The sequence below is a fragment of the Sturnira hondurensis genome, unplaced genomic scaffold, assembly GCF_014824575.4.
Source record: "Sturnira hondurensis isolate 20B ecotype Veracruz unplaced genomic scaffold, ASM1482457v3 Scaffold0024385, whole genome shotgun sequence".
Lineage (NCBI taxonomy): Eukaryota > Metazoa > Chordata > Mammalia > Chiroptera > Phyllostomidae > Sturnira > Sturnira hondurensis.
Window position 1 is genome coordinate 1,737,406 of NW_028097016.1, and position 17,917 is coordinate 1,755,322.

Here is a 17,917-nt window from a genome sequence, read left to right on the forward strand (position 1 = left end):
ACTGTAAATAAAACCCAAGAATTAAAAACCTAGCGCCTTTACACTGCCCAAGAAGTCCCAAGGGCATTATCACAGGATAATACAATACAATCTATAATGAATACTCAAGAAGAGATGAAATTATACTCATTATATTCTGTTTTAGAAGACTGGAGTTTCCCACTTTCCCCTTTCCTTTTCCACTTCTCCTTTCCAACTTCCTTTCACTTTTCCCCCTCTCCTGGTGTGGAAACCCTTCGAGGAAGCCCTGAGGGGAAGAAGTGTTGTGCAGACACAGTAGTGTTCAATGTCCAAGGAACAAGGAACAAGTAGAAGGGGTCAGTGGTAGCAGCATGCTGAGCTGCCAAGAAAATTGGTGGTGATGGGGAAGGGGCCGCTGTGTAGGGCAAGGAAGCAGGGTGCCGAGCAGAAAGGTGTGTGGAGGAGGTCGCTGGAGGAGGTGACTGGAGAAGGGAAATAAATTAATTTAATAATACATGAATATATTGAGGATGACAAAAGCCTGTTTTCTCCAGTCTCAGAAAGGACTTAAAAATATGAAAGGGAAAAAGCTAGAAGGAACTCTGAGGGTATAAGATTAGAATTTAAAGTATTGGTATAAACTAATGAATGTGTGACACATATACATATAATTGTTATTATTTATTAATGTATTATTTTCCATTTGAAGAACTGTGAACCTCCTTTTGTCCCACCCAGTGTGTGTGTACATATGTGTGTGTGTATACACTCAGATATAGAAAAAGTTAGATGTATATCTGTTGTGTGTATTATAAATGTGTATGTATACCTGTGTTTACACATGCATATATTACCTAGCTGTGTCCTCTATGAAAGCTGAAAGCAAACTTTGGCCCATTGGCCAAAAACTAATATAATTTGAGTATCAGAATTAAGAAGCAAGCCCTGGCTGGTGTAGCTCAGTGGAATGAGCACAGGCCTGCAAACCACACAATCTCGGTTTGATTCCCGGTCAGGGCACATGCCTGGGTTGCAGGTCAGTTCTCAGTTCCCGGCGGGGGACACATGAGAGGCAACCATACATTGGTATTTCTCTCCCTCTCTCCTTCCCTTCCCCTCTAAAGATAAATAAATAAAATCTAAAAAAAATTTTTTAAATTAAAAAATTTAAAAAAAGAATTAAGAAGCAAGAGTTTCTAATTACAACCTATTGAATAAAATGGGAATCCATGAGTGTATACCAACATAAATAGATGAGTGAAAAAGGAGGAGAAGCAAAAGCTCTTCCTTAAAGAAGAATGCCAACTCATAAATGTAGAAGGAACAATGGAAGCAGATAATCACCGTTTGGCAATGGGTGCTCTGGCTGGTAGGTGGAAGTTTGATGAGGAACACACACTGGTGTAATTCAGAATGTCTCCCCATGACATACTAATACAAAAGGGAAAACAGTGACTTTACAATAAAGAAAACCGGCAGCAAGCAACTTGACCATGCGTTTGAGGTTAACATTGCCTGTGATGGAGCAGGTGGGTATGGTAATGAACTGATTAATGCGTTGGGATGAGCTCAGCATCATTTCTGTAGTATCCCTGCCAAAAGGGCATGTCCGAGGTCTGGACATGAGGAAACATTAATGGACCTGAATTGAAGGTTCTTCTGCAGAATGAAAGTTCTGTACTCTCTTAAGACCATGGAGTACATGACTGACAACAAGTGACTTCTAAAGACCTGAAAACTAAGTGCAGTGCATGTTTCTGGATAGGAACCTGGATCAAAAAGAAAAAGAAATTGTTGACATAGCAGACTTCGAATGAAGTCTTGACTTAGATGGTAGTATTGTGTTAATGTTAATATCCTGATTGGAGCAGTTGTACTGTGGTGATTTAGCAGTTTCCTTGTTTTGTGCTGATACACGGAATGTTTAGGGATGATGGGCATCAGGTCATGCAAAGGCGCTCTAAGGTATAGATACACACACATACATGTGTATTTGTGCTTGTGTGTGTAAAACAAACGTAGCTAGGTGATACCAATTGGGAATCTTGCAGAAGAGGATACAGGGATTCTTCATACCAATTATGCAGCTTTCCTGTAAGTTTGAAACTGTTTTTAAATTTAAAAAAGGTGGGGGATAAGGCCAGGCTTCCAGATCATTCTTTTTTAGGAATTTGTAGTAAAAAAAACAAATAGAAAAATGATCATCTAACTGGTGATGGGATTTTTTTATATCCATACAGTATTTTGAAGTTCCCTTGGATATGCTTTAGTTGCAGTGCAAATGGTATGATCACACATCACTTGTCAGTGTAAATTAATGCAACCTGTTTGGAAAGAAATTTGACACTACTTATATAAATGAAAATAAAATGTTTATATTTTTATCCCAGTTATTATAATCCTCATAATTTATCATAAAGAAATAACCCAGAATGATGAACATGTGTGTGTAAACACAAAAGAAATTGTCACAATGTTGTTTGATTTAACAAAATAACAACAATAATAGCCCTGGCTGGTGTAGCTTGGTGGAGTGAGCATCAGCTTGTGAACTCAAAGGTTGCTGGTTCTATTCCCAGGCAGGGCGCATGCCCGTGTTGTGGGCTGGGTCCCCAGTTGGGGGCGTGTGAGAGGCAACCATCTGATGTTTCTCTCCCTCTCTTTCTCCCTCCTTTCCCCTCTCTCTAAAAATAAAATCTTTTTAAAACTTTAAAAAATAATAATAATAACAATAATAGAAGAAAAATAAAAGAAACTACCCAATAGTGCAGAATCATAAACTATAATATGTCCTTTACTCAGTTATTTAAAATTATAAATATCAAAAATGTATATCATTTTTAAGTGAAGCAAACAAAAATCATATATGTAATATTTAAATCTGTGTAAACATTAATTTGCATGTTGACAATAGTTAAAGTAAATGCAGAAAAATTGAAGCATTTGATTAGATTTGGTAACAGGGTTTTGAGTTAACTTTTTGCTTTGTTTTCATTTAACATTAAAGTGTTTTTACTGTGACTTTTAAAGGAGGAAGGAAAGAACAGAATATATTCCATCCAAAATAACTAACCTAAAAAATGGACATTAAACGTTAGTTATATAGAAATTTTGATTCTGTGGGTACATGGAATGGAGCATGTGAATAATAATATTTACTTCAAAGGGATGATTTGATAATAGTATAATACATGTGCCCTTTAAGACTTAGCCCTCAGTCCTGGCTGGTGTGGTTCAGTGGATCGAGGACCAGCCTCTGGACCAAAGGGTTGCCAGTTTGATTCCCATTCAGGGCACAGGCCTGGGTTGCAGGCCAGGTCAGGTCCCCCACTAAGGGATGCATGAGAGGCAATCACACATTGATGTTTCTTTTTTTTAAATATATTTTATTGATTATACCACTACAGTTGTTCTATTCCCCCCCTTCATTCCCCTCCACCAGCACACTCCCTCCCCCACCATTCTCTGCCCCTTAGTTTATAACCACATGTCTCAAGTTCTTTAGATTCTATATTTCCCCCACTATTCTTGCCCTCCCCCTATCTATTTTCTACCTACTGTCTATGCTATTTTCTGTACCTTCTCCCCGCTTCTCCTCCTCCCACCCCCCCTATTGCTAACCCTCCGTGTGTTCTTCATTTCTATGGTTCCACTCCTGATCTAGCTGTCCTCTTGGTTTGCTTTTGTTTTAGGCGTGGTTGTCAATAACTGTGAGTTTGCTGTCCTTTCACTGTTAATATTTTTCATCTTCTTTTTCTTAGATAAGTCCCTTTAGCATTTCATATAATAAGGGCTTGGTGTTGATGAACTCCTTGAACTTGACCTTATCTGAGAAGCACTTTATCTGTCCGCCCATTCTAAATGAAAGTTTTGCTGGGTAAAGCAATCTTGGCTGTAGGTGTTTGGATTTCATGACTTGGAATACTTCTTTCCAGCCCCTTCTTGCCTGTAAGGTCTCTTTTGAGAAATCTGCTGACAGTCTGATGGGCACTCCTTTGTAGGTNGGATGTTGGAACGTTTAAAGATGTCCTGGAGGTTCCTAAGCCTCTCCTCATTTTTTTGAATTCTCATTTCTTCATTCCTTTCTGGTGGGATGTTTTGTTCTTCCTTCTGGTCCATTCCATTGATTTGAGTCCCAGTTTCCTTTCCATCACTATTGGTTTCCTGTACATCTCCCTTCATTTCAATTAGTTTAGCCTTCATATGTTCCTCTAATTTGTGACTATAATCAACCAGTTCTGTGAGCATCCTGATAAACAGTGTCTTGAACTGTGCTTCTGTGAGGCTGGCAATTTCTCAGTCGCTTAGAGTTGTCGGCTCTGGGACATTGAGTTCTTCTTGCGCCATCTTTTGGGCTGTTCATGCCTGTTATGTGGCAGGATCGGAGCCCTAGGTGTTCACCAGAGCAGGGCAACTCAGTCGCTGGGTTGTGACGCTGTATGTGGGGGCGGGGTCAAAGAGGAACAGTGGCGTCATGTCTGCTGCCTCCCGCCGCGGCCCCCACAGGTGGCCGGTGCTGCAGCTGCCACCATCACCTGGGCCCCACTACGGCAGGTACTGTTGGGAGCAGTGGAGGTAACAGCAAGGGTTGGAATCCAGGCTTCTGTGTCCCAGTTCAGGATTCTCTCCTAAAGAAAAGAGAAAAGGTGGCAACTTTCCTTTAGAGATTAACTGTCAGAGCAGTTGTATTTTAGGATAGTAGAGTATTCTTCATAATATTGATACTCCTCTTTATGGTTTTGGTTTTGGGTAGAGTGACATTATAGCCACATGACATTGCACAAATTCAAGTATACATGCTCTTTCACCATTTCTTTCTCTTAAAGAGAAAATTTGGCCCTGGCTAGTGTAGCTCAGTGGATTGAGCACAGGCCTGTAAACCAAAAGGTTGCAGGTTTGATTGCCAGTCAGGACATATGCCTGGGTTGGGGGCCAGGTCCCTGATGGGGGCTCATGAGAGGCAACCACATATCGATGCTTCTTTTCTCCTCTTTCTCCTTCCTTCCTAAGAATAAATAAATAAAATCTTAAGTAAAAGAAAAATTTTCAGCCCTGGCTGGTGTAGCTCAGTGGATTGAGCGTGGGCCTGCGAACCACACGATCGCAGTTCGATTCCCAGTCAGGGCGTGTGCCTGGATTGCAGGCCAGTTCCCAGCAAGGGACGCACGGGAGGCAACCATACATTGATGTTTCTCTCCTCTCCTTCCCTTCCCCTCTAAAGATAAATAAATAAAATCTTAAAAAAAAAAGAAAAAACCTTTTCACACTCTAACATTGTGTCTTGCACATGCACACATGATGCACTGTATGTTATTATTCAAATACATTTAAATAGTGTGCTGTACACAAAACTACGTATGCTGTATGTTATGGACATTTTTAATGAATTTTTCATGGTAAATTTAAATTTACCTTTGCTGTATGCACTGATACTTGATTCTGATATTTTCAGAGGTGATTCATTTTTTTTCTTTTTTTAAGTAATTTTTTTAGATTTTATTTATTTATCTTTAGAGGGAAAGGGAAAGAGAGAGGAGAGAAATATCAATGTATGGTTGCCACTTGTGAGTCCCCTGCTGGGAACTGGCCTGCAACCCAGGCATGTGCCCTGACTGGGAATCGAACCTCGATTGTGTGGTTCGCAGGCCTGTGCTCAATCCACTGAGCCACACCAGCCAGGGCCAGAGGTGATTCATTTTAAAGGATACTATGAAAAAAGCTGTTATCTTTCTGTTTGTTTTGTACCTGTAGAGCTAATAAAACCATTTCCAAAATATTCTAAGAATATTCTAATCCTTACTACCATGTGTCTTCAAAGAGGAAACTAGCAACTGTAACCTGCATCCTGTGGGGCATGAACGAAATGCTCCCTGATAAGCTGCCAACATCCCAAGGTCGCAGTCTGAGAGCGGACCCTTTCTCTGTCCCAGCAGCACCTTGCCAAGTGTCCTGTGCAGAGCAGGTGCTCAGAAAAAGCGGTCGCCAAGCCTTGGTCACACCGCTCAGTTGGAGCGTTGTTCTGTGCACTGGAAGGTTGCTGGTTCAAGTCCCAGTCAGGGCACGTGCCTAGGTTGTGGGTTTGAGACCTAGTTGGGGCACGTGCAGGAGGCAACCAGTCAGTATTTTTCTCTTACTTTGATCTCTCTCTCCCTCTCTCTGTCTTTCTAAAAGCAGTGGAAACATATCCTCAGGTGAGGATTAAATATATATATATATATATATATAAATATATATATATATGTTTGCTAAAAGAACAAAAGGTATACCAGTGTTGCTTGTTCTTTGTATATACATAGACACTGTGGTTAAATTTGTCCGTACACCAGCTTACATGGATTAAAAATCAGTATGAACAGCTTTCTCCTCTCCTCTTTTCTTTCAGTGTATATACAAGAACACTTTACCTGAGATGCAGGCCAAAAGTGAAGGTAAGTCCATTTCACACGGTGTGTGTGTGTTGGGGGAGAGGGGATATTGGGAAGGTGGGACGGAGTGGAAGGAAGGGATGGGGTGGAGCGGTAGGGGAGTGAGCACAAGCTTCAGAACCAGATACTGTTGAGTCTTAATTCTTCCACTTAATGCATTATGACCTTGGGCAAGATTTTTCTCTTTAAGCCTTAGTTTCTTCAACAATAAAATGGACCTGTTAATAGCTACATTGCAGAGTTGTTTTAAGGATCTGAGACGATTTTAATTCCCAGCTCCACGCTTGACAGATAGGTGCTTAATACATTTAAACAAATTAAATAAACATCGTTTCTGAAATCTGGTGCAAGCCTGAAAAAATATGCTGTGCTCAGGCACTTCTACCAAGACAATCACTAGCAAACCTACCAAGCACTGTAGGCATAGCGCATGCGCTTTTCCCCATTTTTCAGGGATAATATGGAACACTTTCATCTTCCTTCATTTTGTCCTGACTTGTTTCCAAACAGTTTCTCTTCGGAATCTGGCCAATGATCCTGTTGGAGCCTCTCAGGAAGCACAGATAAATTATTCCACCAAGAAAACAAAAAAATGCCTGCCATAGGCCTGGTCAAAGGAGTAAGGAGATCCTCGAAGATCTACATGTTCAACTGTATCATGACCATCACAGCCGGGGAGTGACTCTGACTGATGCTGCCAGCCACGCGGAGAATGAGGGGTGGGGCTCTTTGGATGTTCAGCTTATGTCATTACCTCCTTGTCCTCCTCACCCTAAGATGTTAAAAAGAAACAGACATAATATGTCTATGTATACTTGAATGCTAGAAAAATTGGGCTTTTCTTAACAGGTTAACAGTTTGTGCAGATCATAGGAAGTTTACCATTTCCTTTTTTTGACGAGGGTTGCATGTGAATTATACTTTCTTAATATTTGGTGAAATAATGAAATTACTATACTGGCAACACTCTGTCTCCAGAAGACCAGCTATGACCTAGCACTTAGCTGTGTCAGCCTTGATTTGTATTTTTGTCCAAGTAACCTCATGACAGTTGGCTTTCCAAGGTTTCCTTGTTTTGTTTTGTTTAAAGAGCTATCAGTGGGATTCTGATAGTTTTTCACTGTCTGCCTCTGTGCTAATCAGAGGGTGTCATAAGCAAGCTCAGACCTGCCACTGGGTTGGGTTGTCACATCCCAGCTCTGGCCTGTCTGTGTGTGGCCACAGCCAATCAGAGCAGGAGGGTCATCCTGCAGCCTTTATGAAGACGACGAGGACACCTGTGCAGTGTTGTGTCTGCAGACAGTTAGAGGTGGTTGTTCTGTTGCCTTTGACCTTGGCAGATCTTCGAGTCGTTACTGTTTTTATGGCTAGGCAGACATGGTCTGGTCTACCCATACTCCATCCTCCTAGCATAACTTATTTGAAGTTACCAGTGAATATCATTCTACTCTGACATTTTAAATTATGCAGTATTTTCCAGTTTTCAGAGAAAATGTGTTGGGTTAACTAGAGCTAAATAATCAGGATCCTATTTACATAAAACTTATTATTTAGAATACCTGCTCCTTCATTTTCTGAAGGAAATAGATTTAAGAGTTGGGAACAGCTCTAACTTACTTGAACTTATAACAGAACTCCCAAAAGTGGCAGTGAAATCTCACTGTAAGGCAGCTAGTGCTAATTTGGATTCGAATGGGTAACAAATCGTATCACTTCTAACACCTGTCCAGGTTTAAAACTTCATTTGACCCCTTTGCTCATATATTACCATATTTGTAGCTCTACACCATTAGCATTTTTATGACTTGTCTTGCTTATACATTATTATAAACTTCAAATTGTTGCTATGAGCTTCAAAAGGAAGCTCATTTTTCTTATGCAAAGATATTAAACACTTCCACCATTTTCCCAGTATTCAGTAAGTAGCCTTAGTACAAATTTAAAACCAATACAAATTTTGTTCATTTTTCACCTACTTGCCTTAGTTTTGGTCCAAGTAGTATTTTCCTTACCTAGCATGCTAACATGCCATTAGGCGGATACTTCCCCTACTTTTATGATCCTCCAGATAGAAAAGCACTTTCCAAAACATAAATATAAAAGAGCTGTGGTCGTGCCTTAGGAAAACATGAAACTAAACAGTTCCAACACACAGCCCATCAGATTGCTCTTTCTTTTACCATGAAATTCTGACTTCTGGCTGCATGTCATGTGCAGCTACCTAGGCTATCCGCCATCTTACATTTTTAAATGAATTCCATTTGTTTCTCACCATTGTCTTCTGTGCTTTTCACTCAAGATATGCTTCTGCTTAAAGAATCTATGTATAGAAACAGGCACATCCCTAGTGACATGAGGGATGCTGCTGAACACTGGGCGACTGAGACTCTACAGTATTAAAGTCGGACTGAGTGGCCAGCACGCCCCGGCCGAGGCCCCGGCCGCTGCCTGTTGAATGCAGCTGTCCTGCACCGCACTGGAGAAGCACGGGCGCCGCTGGGTGACTTGTAACACTGTGGCCGATTTTTCAAAGACCTTTGTTTCCATCAGGAAAATGGACAGCATCAAACTATTTTACAAATGTTGGGCAAAAGGCAGAGACTAAATCCAGTCTCTTTCATTTTCCGAGTTAGTTTTTGCCCCACGTGGCTCTCTTTTTGGCAACCTAAGTATTAGCATACTCAAGACTTTGTATCTGTGCCACTGCAAGTATTTTGGAAATACTGCTAACCTTTAGGACATTGCTAAATCGCCTTTATTTCAATGGTTTTGTTTTTTCCTTCTAGGATTCTGGGTGGGCACTATGGGGTTGGATTACCCCCCCTCTCCCTTCCCTTTATTTTCTTGGAAGACTTCCTGTTAACTAGAATATACACCCCCAAAAAGACAACAAACAAAATCCTGTTTTCTCTAAGTAAATAATGGTTTGTTTGCATATCGTCACCTGAGGTGAAAGGTGCTCCTCTGTGAGTCCTATAGCAAATTATATTTTAGAAAACATTAATTCTTTATGAGGACATGAAAGAGGTAGTTTGCTTGCACATTTTAATAACCTTCCTATACTTCCATTTTCACTCCAGAAAATTAAAAACCATTGGCCTATTTTTTAAGGAAAAACTAGCTGAAAGGTGGTGGTGTTCATCAGATTGGTCCTTCTCCCCACTCCTTACCTCGGTCCTTCCGTGAAACGTTGCCACCACCTGAAGCCGTCTCTTTGATCCTTGTGATATGTAAATTGTCCATTAACAGAGAAACATTCGTTTTTGAATAGTCTGCAAACAAGAGATCCAAATAGTAGTATGTCGTTTAGCAGAATTCGATAAAATATTACAGTTCACCCTTGTTGCAGAGTTCCCAGGACTGGTAATCTGGGCTTTCCTTGCACTGAGAGGGCTTTTCTTATACCAAGAGGAGGGATGAGTCAGAGAAAAGCAAGAGACAACAAATTTCAGGTACACAATGCATGGAAGTTTTTAAATACCTGCAAAAAGTTCCATTTTAATGCAAACACTTTCTGAATTTAGCCAATGTCCCTACAAGTGTTTAAGGTTTTTTTGTATGTTTTATGGGTTCAATGTTACTTTACTCTTGAAAAAATCATTTGTTGCTAAGCGTACAGTTTTAGCTCTCAATTCCACACTTACATGACAGAAGAACCCCCTTTCACCCTGTGGTTTATGGTGGTTTAACAGTTGTGTGAGCCAGGAATTTCAGCGACCAGTTATAATTGGAACTCGCAGCCATGTGGTGACTTGCGGATCTGCATCTCCCTGCATTTTACATCTTGTCAGTGCCGTAATGTAATTAATTTGATGACTTTGTCCTGTGTTTTAGTGTTGAAAATTACAGTGTGTTCACTGTACTGTAAATGTTTGGTAATAATGACTAAAATTTGGCTAAAAGTAGTTAAACCCCTTTGGGGGAGCTGTAAAAAGAAAAAGAATGGTCATGACCCATCCACCTGGAGAAATTCAGTGCTGTGTTTTTTTAAACTGTGGCATTTCCTTCAAGAATAAGGAAATGTTTTCATTTTAATGTCCAACTATAGTAGCTGGACAGGAATAAGTTGTCAGTATTGTGGAGGTATATATGAGCATGCCACTGGACTTAATTTCTCCTGTTGGAGAGGGAAATCTTTCCTGACCTCTTAGATTCAGTAGTTGGGGGCCTGACAAATGACAGGTTAGCAAGGGAGAAGGCAGACTTTTACACACATACTCACATACTTACACCGGAGTTCAGAGAAAAATGTGCCTCAAGGAGGAAGAAGTTGGGGCTTAATAAGGAGAAGGACGGGGACAGAGGGCACTTATGGGAAAACAAATGTCTTTTAGGAAAGATAATGGGGCCTTAAGAGAACAGGTGGAAGAGATGGTAGTTTCATGAGTGTCCCTTAAGGTGTGGTACAGAACTCCGGGGAGGCAGGGTGGATTTACGACAGTTGAGTTCTTTGGGCAAATAAAAGTACTTCAGGAAAAAGGCTTCTTCCCGCATCTGCTCATTCCCAGATGCCTTCAGCTCAAAATAACTCTTGCCACAGTGGTATATTCTGCACCCCTTTTCTTCCCATCTAAACCTCCCAGAAAGTGTAACCAAAAGCTGAGTTGGTGGCTGTGGAGAGACGTGTGTTACAAGTTGGGATGCAAAAGACCTGCAAAGGAAAAGACAGGGATTTACACAGAAACAAAAGGAAAAACAAAACTGAATTGTTGGAGCAGATTATAAACTCAGTCTCTGAGTCCAGAGGGCAGCCCCAAGGATCTCCAGATGTTGGTCCTGAAGTGCCTTTAGGTGGTGGAGCAAGGTCAGCAGTGGCAGCCTCCATCATGGTTATTTTCTGGAGCTCACAGACCCACGTTCTGGTGAACTTCCTGAGAGTCATGAACTGTCGTAGCGATAAATCCTTTAAAGTTACAGCAGGTCGTCCAGCCTCAGCTTGCAAGGCTTTAGGAAAGGGGCAGTTTTAGTTCTTAGTGATACCAAGTGAGGAGTGGGAGAAAATTGGAAATGTTCATTACTGAAAAAATGCACAAGATGGCAGCATCCGGCTTACAAACAGGTGAAATAAAATAGCTCAAAGAGAATGAACCGGACTAGAATCTAGTTTTCCAAGGAAACAAAATTTTTCTCTACTCACCTTCAGTTTTATCAAAGACAATCAGGGTAAGACTGTTTTTGTTTATAAAACAAATGCAGTCTCATCAAACTTGGCCTGATAGGTTAAGTGCAACAAAAACAATAATTGATGACATAGGCCTTTTAAACTTTGTTTTGCTGGGACTTTTACCCGGAATTTCAGATCGGACGTTTTAAAGCCTTAAGGCTGGGACGCCAAGCCAAGATCTCACCATCAGGCTTCACTTGCAGTACCTGTAGATTTGGATGAATTCCTCCTTCTCAGGGTCCCCAAAATATTCTGAGCTTTTTGAGCTGCCATGAAGTTCCCAAAAGGAGAGTCCCCCTTCCTCACTCACCAGCAAGGCTGGGAGCCCTGCAAGGGCGCCAGGCCGGGTTTCCAGGAGAGCTTTGTAAGTGTTGGCACCTTGTGAGTTGAGCTTAGTTCCTTAAAACTAGTCATTTCCTATTCGATGCATATCTTCTCAAATATGACATTCTAGTCAAAGCCCTGGTGATAACCGGTGCTCCCAGCCGTGTCCTGCTACGAGGAGAACAAATTCTTTTTGGACACAATCAGATCACTATATTGCCATACAAATAAGAATGTTCAATAAGGATTTCCAAACTTTGGAGGGATCAGGCAAGGAGAAAAGATAAGTGTTTTATTTTTGTTTACAAAGACATAATCTACTAAATTCTGTAAGTTATAGATCGCTTAAAAGAGTTAAAGGGGTTTCTTAAATCTGGAAAACAGAAAATTAAAGAACAGCAGTACTAAACTTAGGTTTAGTAATTAGTGGCCCAGTGTCTTATTTGGAAGTGACCTAGACCCAGATGCAGGTACTGCTTCACTTGAAAGTCAAACTGAAGGTAAAACTCTGGCTTTGGACCATAAACTTCCACCTTGGGTCATGAAACCTTGACATCATGGGGGGGGAAGTAGAAAATGTAAGGGGTACAACTTCCATCAAATGCCAGTCCTTCTTCTAGGAGGCTGTCCGAGCAGCTAAGGAGAAGGCGTTACCAAAGAACTGAAACAATTAATAGCTACAGAATTTCTGCTGTTCACGCACATTCAGCCATTTGGAAGAAGCAGTACCTACTCCCACTTTCATACACTTGACACATCTGGTATTGCTTCACAAGACCTTCATTCATCATTAAATTCAGCAAGTTACTATCTGTTTTGATTGGTAGCTAATGTGGAAAATGATCACAGGGACATTTCCTACTAGAAAACCCTAAAACCTAACTCAAGAAATTCAATTACAGGCATGCACATCACCTAAAATTGCCCCACTCGGTTAGCTCAGCAGCTGGCAATATTACACTGTCAACCACAGGTCACCCTTTGCTCACAAGTCCTTTCAGCCTCATTAACAAAACCTGCTTCATTGCTTTAAAAAGCACAGTGTTGATGCTTAAAGAGATTTAGTCCTCGGTACCGTATTTTTTGGACTCTAAGATGCACCCCCAAATTTGGGGGACAGAGGGCGCGTCTTATAGTCTGAATGTAGCTTACCTGGCTCACTGTGGGAGGGGGGACAGTGAAGCAGGGTCACAAGTTATTAAATATTTTACCACATTTTTTGCTCCAATTTTTTTTTCTATTTTCCTCCTCTAAAACCTACGTGCATCTTATGGTCCTAAAATACGGTAATTTAAATATTCACCACATTGTCATAAGGTTCTGAAACATGGCCAGGTTAGATCTTCAGATCATCTCTTTTGAGTTGAGTTTACAGAGGTAACAGGTTGCAGCAGGGGACATGTATTAAAGAAATCTTTAAGCATATGTATCTATCCCTATAAGTACTCATTCTGAGGTGATCTTCACCCAAAAGATGACACAAATGTTGTGATACCAAATGGCCGTAGAACAGGGGTAGGCAAACTGCAGCCCCCAGGCCCAATCCAGCCTGCAGCAGAGGGCGGAAAGGTGGGAATGATTCCCACATTCTGAGTGTTGATTGAACATACAAAAGGACAAAGACTGCAAAGCCCGGGGGGCTCACGCTCTGGTTCCGGGAGGCCTTCAGCAGGTGAGCTCCACAGTGGGAGTCGGGCAGTACTTCCCACTGCCCTTCTCTGCGAGGCAGTTCAGTGTGTACTTGTCAGAATGAAATATGTTATACATTTGAAATCTCACTTTGTTGAATGTAATCATATGATTTGCGTTTAAATATGTACACTATAAAATTATGTCTTCATATCAGTTTTACTAGATTGGCAACAGTCTGCTGCGAAGTGCCTAAACCTTTGAAAAATTACGTGATTTTGTTTTTGTTAAAAAGGGAATTCCTCTCCGTATTGCAAAGTCCAAACATGTTAGTCGCGTTCATCTTTTGAGTTGACTTCCAGAAAGCTAAAGCTACTTTTTCTCACGCCATTTAACATGTGCCATACAGGAGCTGCAAAGGAGCTAATAAGCTATGCCATTCTCATGTACACGTTTTTTTCAAAAGGAAAAGTTCAAAGTTTTTTTCACAAGTAGTTTGTATTTCTTTTTGTAGAGCTAAATTAATGCTTATTAATACATAAACCTATTTTAAGAAATAGCTATTATGAATTTCTATTTAATGTACTGATTGGGCATTGTTTATTGTCAAGCATTTTCATACTTGTAATATTTCTGAGTCATTTATCAATGTGACCAGCAGATAAACTGTTCAAGTTAATTATGTGGTTTCCTAGTTTCATTTTGGTGTAGATGTTTGTTCTGCTAGCAGTTATTTAATAAACATAGATTGTCCTGAATTGGTACAAGGAACTAAGCATTTCCAGGTGATCTCACATCTGCTTACCCACTTTTCCCATTTGATTTGCCAATGCCACAATCCTTTTTCTAGAAGATAATAGAATTATGTATATTTATCTAATCTGCTATAATCTGGGCTATATTTCAGCATTCAATTACCCCTGTGTTGGTAACAGTATTAAATAATGCTGTTTCAAGTAAGACCTCTGGTAATGTCTTACCCCTGGTTCACATTTAATGTATCAGTACATTTGTATAAAGGCAGGGCCACTGTGGTTAGTTGCACATTTTGTGCCCTGCACAAGGCACGCTGTTGGGGGTGGGGGCTAGTGGGGGCTGAAATCCAGCCTCTGCCCAGCTTGTCCAGATATGTGCTGTGGTGGGGTTGCATCTCAGGACACACCATATGCCAATTTCCAAGTGAAGGGGGCCATACAGGCCAGCAGCCGTCCTGTTCATAGGAAAGGATCTTCAGTAATTATGCTAGGATTTTTCTGTTACTAGTCTCAGACTACACTGCAGTACCTTCCACTCCAGGGCTGGGTAATGTACAAAGTTTCAAACAAAGAGGAGGAAGTGCGTGGAAAGATGGATGTGACCGCAAAGCTCAAAGATTCACCTGGTTCTGGGAGTGTGCTTACCGTAACCCTTCAGACCTTCAGCAAAGGCGCTCCCAAGTGGAAAGCTGGTAACTTTTCAGTTAAACAGTATGATCTATAAATACCAAGTGTGCTCAACTTTAGAAGCTCCGGAGTAAATGCAGGAGCCTTCCAGGGCTACACAGTTAAGGGGGGTGGGGACAGATGAGAAACAGACAAAAACTGCTGCATGAGCCACATATGTCAGCAGTGCCCAAGGTGCCATCTATGAGACTTAAACAAATTAGAATTTTCCATAATTCACCTAGTTTTCCAAACCACAGCACTTTGTTGCGAAGTTCTGTGAAAGTCTATGAAAAAGTTCCGTGAAGTTCTGTGAGGAAAAATTAATCTGGGACAATATTATTGTCTTCATTATAAATTTCGAAAAATAACAATGAGGAACAAAAATGTTGGCCAAATTAATATGTCTATCCTACTTGGAAAATACTTTGTGGTCAGGCAAGGTGTGTCTGCCTGCCCCCTCACAGTGATGACCTGGAAGACCATACCCGGGTAGTCTCTGCAAGGGGCTGTAAGATCACGCAGCAGAGTGCGTTCCTGCCTGGCTTCTCCCCGCCCTCTCCCAGCCTTCTTCCCTGCTGTGATCCTCTTCTAGTTGGTTCACTTTCCCACAGAGGTGCTTTCAGCCCAAACCCTGAAGAATCCACCCGCTCCAGCCCATTCCCAGCCATCAAGGAGCTGCAGCTGATGAATGTGAATGATGACATTAGAAGGGGCGCTGGAGCTGAGACAGGGGGGGAAGAGAGCAGGAGAAAAGACCATGAGGTGTTCTGACCACTCCGAACTCACAAGGCACACTCACACTCAGTAAGTAAATTATTCTTTTGGAATCATGTTGGGGTTGGGAGGTTAGCCATGAAGCAGGGGGTTGGGAAATACGTAAACTTAACCCTTGGTTACAAACATCTGAGAAAGCGTGTCTTTCCTCTGCAGGGGGCACTGTAGATGTGAATGTCTTACCCCCAGGTTGGAGCGCTCAGCCACCAGAAGGCTCAGGTGAGAACCTGCAAAGTGGTTCTTGTCAGATGCGTCTTCTCAGGAGAGTGGCACTGTGTGTGCAAAAGAAGCTTCAGTAGAGTATCTGCCCTTGATGTGAGGCCTGCAAATCCAAGAGGGAGCAAAAGAGTTCTGTGGGCAGGTTCTTGTGGAGAATCCAAATTAAAGCAAAGGGACCCGTGGGTCATTGAGTCTACTGGAAAGAGACAATCAGGGAGACTCTGGAATACAGGCAAGGGATGAAATCAGACAAGAGTGAAAATATCTCAAGTTCACAGTATCTTAAGTCCAGGAGCAGTGGTCTTGGTTCAAGAGGGTCATCCCAGGGCTGCCTTTAAAGGACCTGCCATCTTGAAAGGGGATGAAAGGAGTCACTGAGCAAATCAACCTGAACCGGGAATTTTTGCGTGGACACAGAACTTCGTGAGAACTGAGACAGTAATTATTTGCGAGTGTATCTTCCAAGCTCTTCAAGCTGCAGCCTTAAAACCTGCCCTGTGGTCTGTGCTTTTGGCTGGTTTTGTTGGAGCCCGTGGCTGCTGGCACCCTGGCCAGTTGCCTGGGACATGGGCATCCATCACCGTCCCCTGAGCCTCTGAAGCCCAGTCCTCCGCCAGCCTTGCTTATGGCGGTGCCACTGCAGCTTCTTACAGAGAATCGATCACTCCCTCGTTCGCTGTCTGTGGGGAGCCCAGCAAAACTGAATAGATACAGTTATCTCCTCTGGCTGTTTATCTTCAGGCCTTCTAGAGACTGCCTTGTGTCTAAGAAAAGGAAGGCAATTTATCCTCACCAGGCACACTTTGGACTGTGGAAGGGGATGGGGGGAGCCGACTAGAGGCACGTGAGGAGAGACTGGGTTTGTGGCTCTGGGAGAGAGCTGAAGGGACAGCCACTGGGACCCCCGTGCTGAGTCACTCTCCCACACTGCAGTGCTGTCTTTCTTGGGTGAGCCCTCTGCTCCTTACCCAAACCTCGATTTTTAAATATTAGCTGTTCTAACCAAGCCTGCTGGAATGTGTAGTTTCCATCACTGCTGATTAACTGTGTGGTAGATTCTTCCACTAGTCCCTCCTTTGTGTTTCAGAGAGGGACAGCCTTGCCCTGATCAACCCTTTCCCGACAGAGAACATAAGTGACTGTGCAAAGCATTTTGAATTGTGCTTTGTAAATTGGACAGTTGCAAAGGAGTTGGGACTGCTTCAGTTTTGCCTGTGAACCAAACACACTTTTCTAAAGCCACCCTGCCACACCCCCACAGGCGTGCATCATTCGATGGAGCGAGTTTTATTGATCTTAACTCTGGGCTCGGCTCTGGCACGTTGGAGGTATTTTTCCACCTTTGTCTCTTGCTTCAGCCCTGGACTGCAATGCACAATGTCTCTACCTAGGCAAGAGAAAGAAGGACCTGTCTCACTTGGTAGGGGGTGCTAGTCCCAAACAGGGCTCCATTCACAAAGGAATCTGTGGAGAAAGCATAAAAAGAGAGGATTCACTTTCCGGGCCCTGCTGTGTGGGACTGTGTGGCACTGTGGGGACTGTGTGGCACTGTGCCACCCATCCAACAGACTTCGGGATGCCGTGGCCATGTTAGGTGCTCCGACTGCAGAGGAGAACAGGACGGACACCCCGCCCTGTGACGCTCACAGTCTAGTGTCCGGCAGCCTGCCGCTCACGGTTGGGGGCAGCTTTGCGAAGGAAGGGCACGGGGAGCTCTGGGGTGTGCCCTGGGGACCTGGAGGAGGGAGACTTCCCTGCAGGCCAAGTTAACAAGGGAGGGGTGAGAGGAACGAGAAAGAAAACTGGCTGATCATGGCAGAGAGAGCAGGAGGCGAGTGTCTGGCGACAAGGGCAGGAGCGAGTCCCGCGGGGCCTTGAGGGGATGGTGAGAATTTGAGTTTGGAAAGCGGTTGGAAGGGCGGGAAACGGGATAAAGGAGCCGGTGGATGTCGGGGTTCCGGACAGAAGAGCCTGCGGTGGTCCCAGGAGAAAGCGAT

At 42.6% G+C, this 17,917-nt stretch overlaps 1 protein-coding gene across 2 annotated transcripts in view; it reads left to right on the plus strand.

Annotated features, from left to right (window-relative positions):
* The window catches only part of ACER3 (alkaline ceramidase 3), a 112,938-nt gene extending 98,756 nt beyond the window's left edge, over positions 1–14,182 (plus strand). For both annotated transcript variants that reach the window (XM_037038438.1, XM_037038439.1), the window contains exons 10-11: positions 6,344–6,389; positions 6,897–14,182. In XM_037038438.1, coding sequence (XP_036894333.1) covers positions 6,344–6,389; positions 6,897–6,953 — 103 coding nt within the window. In that variant the 3' untranslated portion in view covers positions 6,954–14,182. The remainder of the gene's footprint in view (positions 1–6,343; positions 6,390–6,896) is intronic.
* Positions 14,183–17,917: the final 3,735 nt, after the last annotated feature.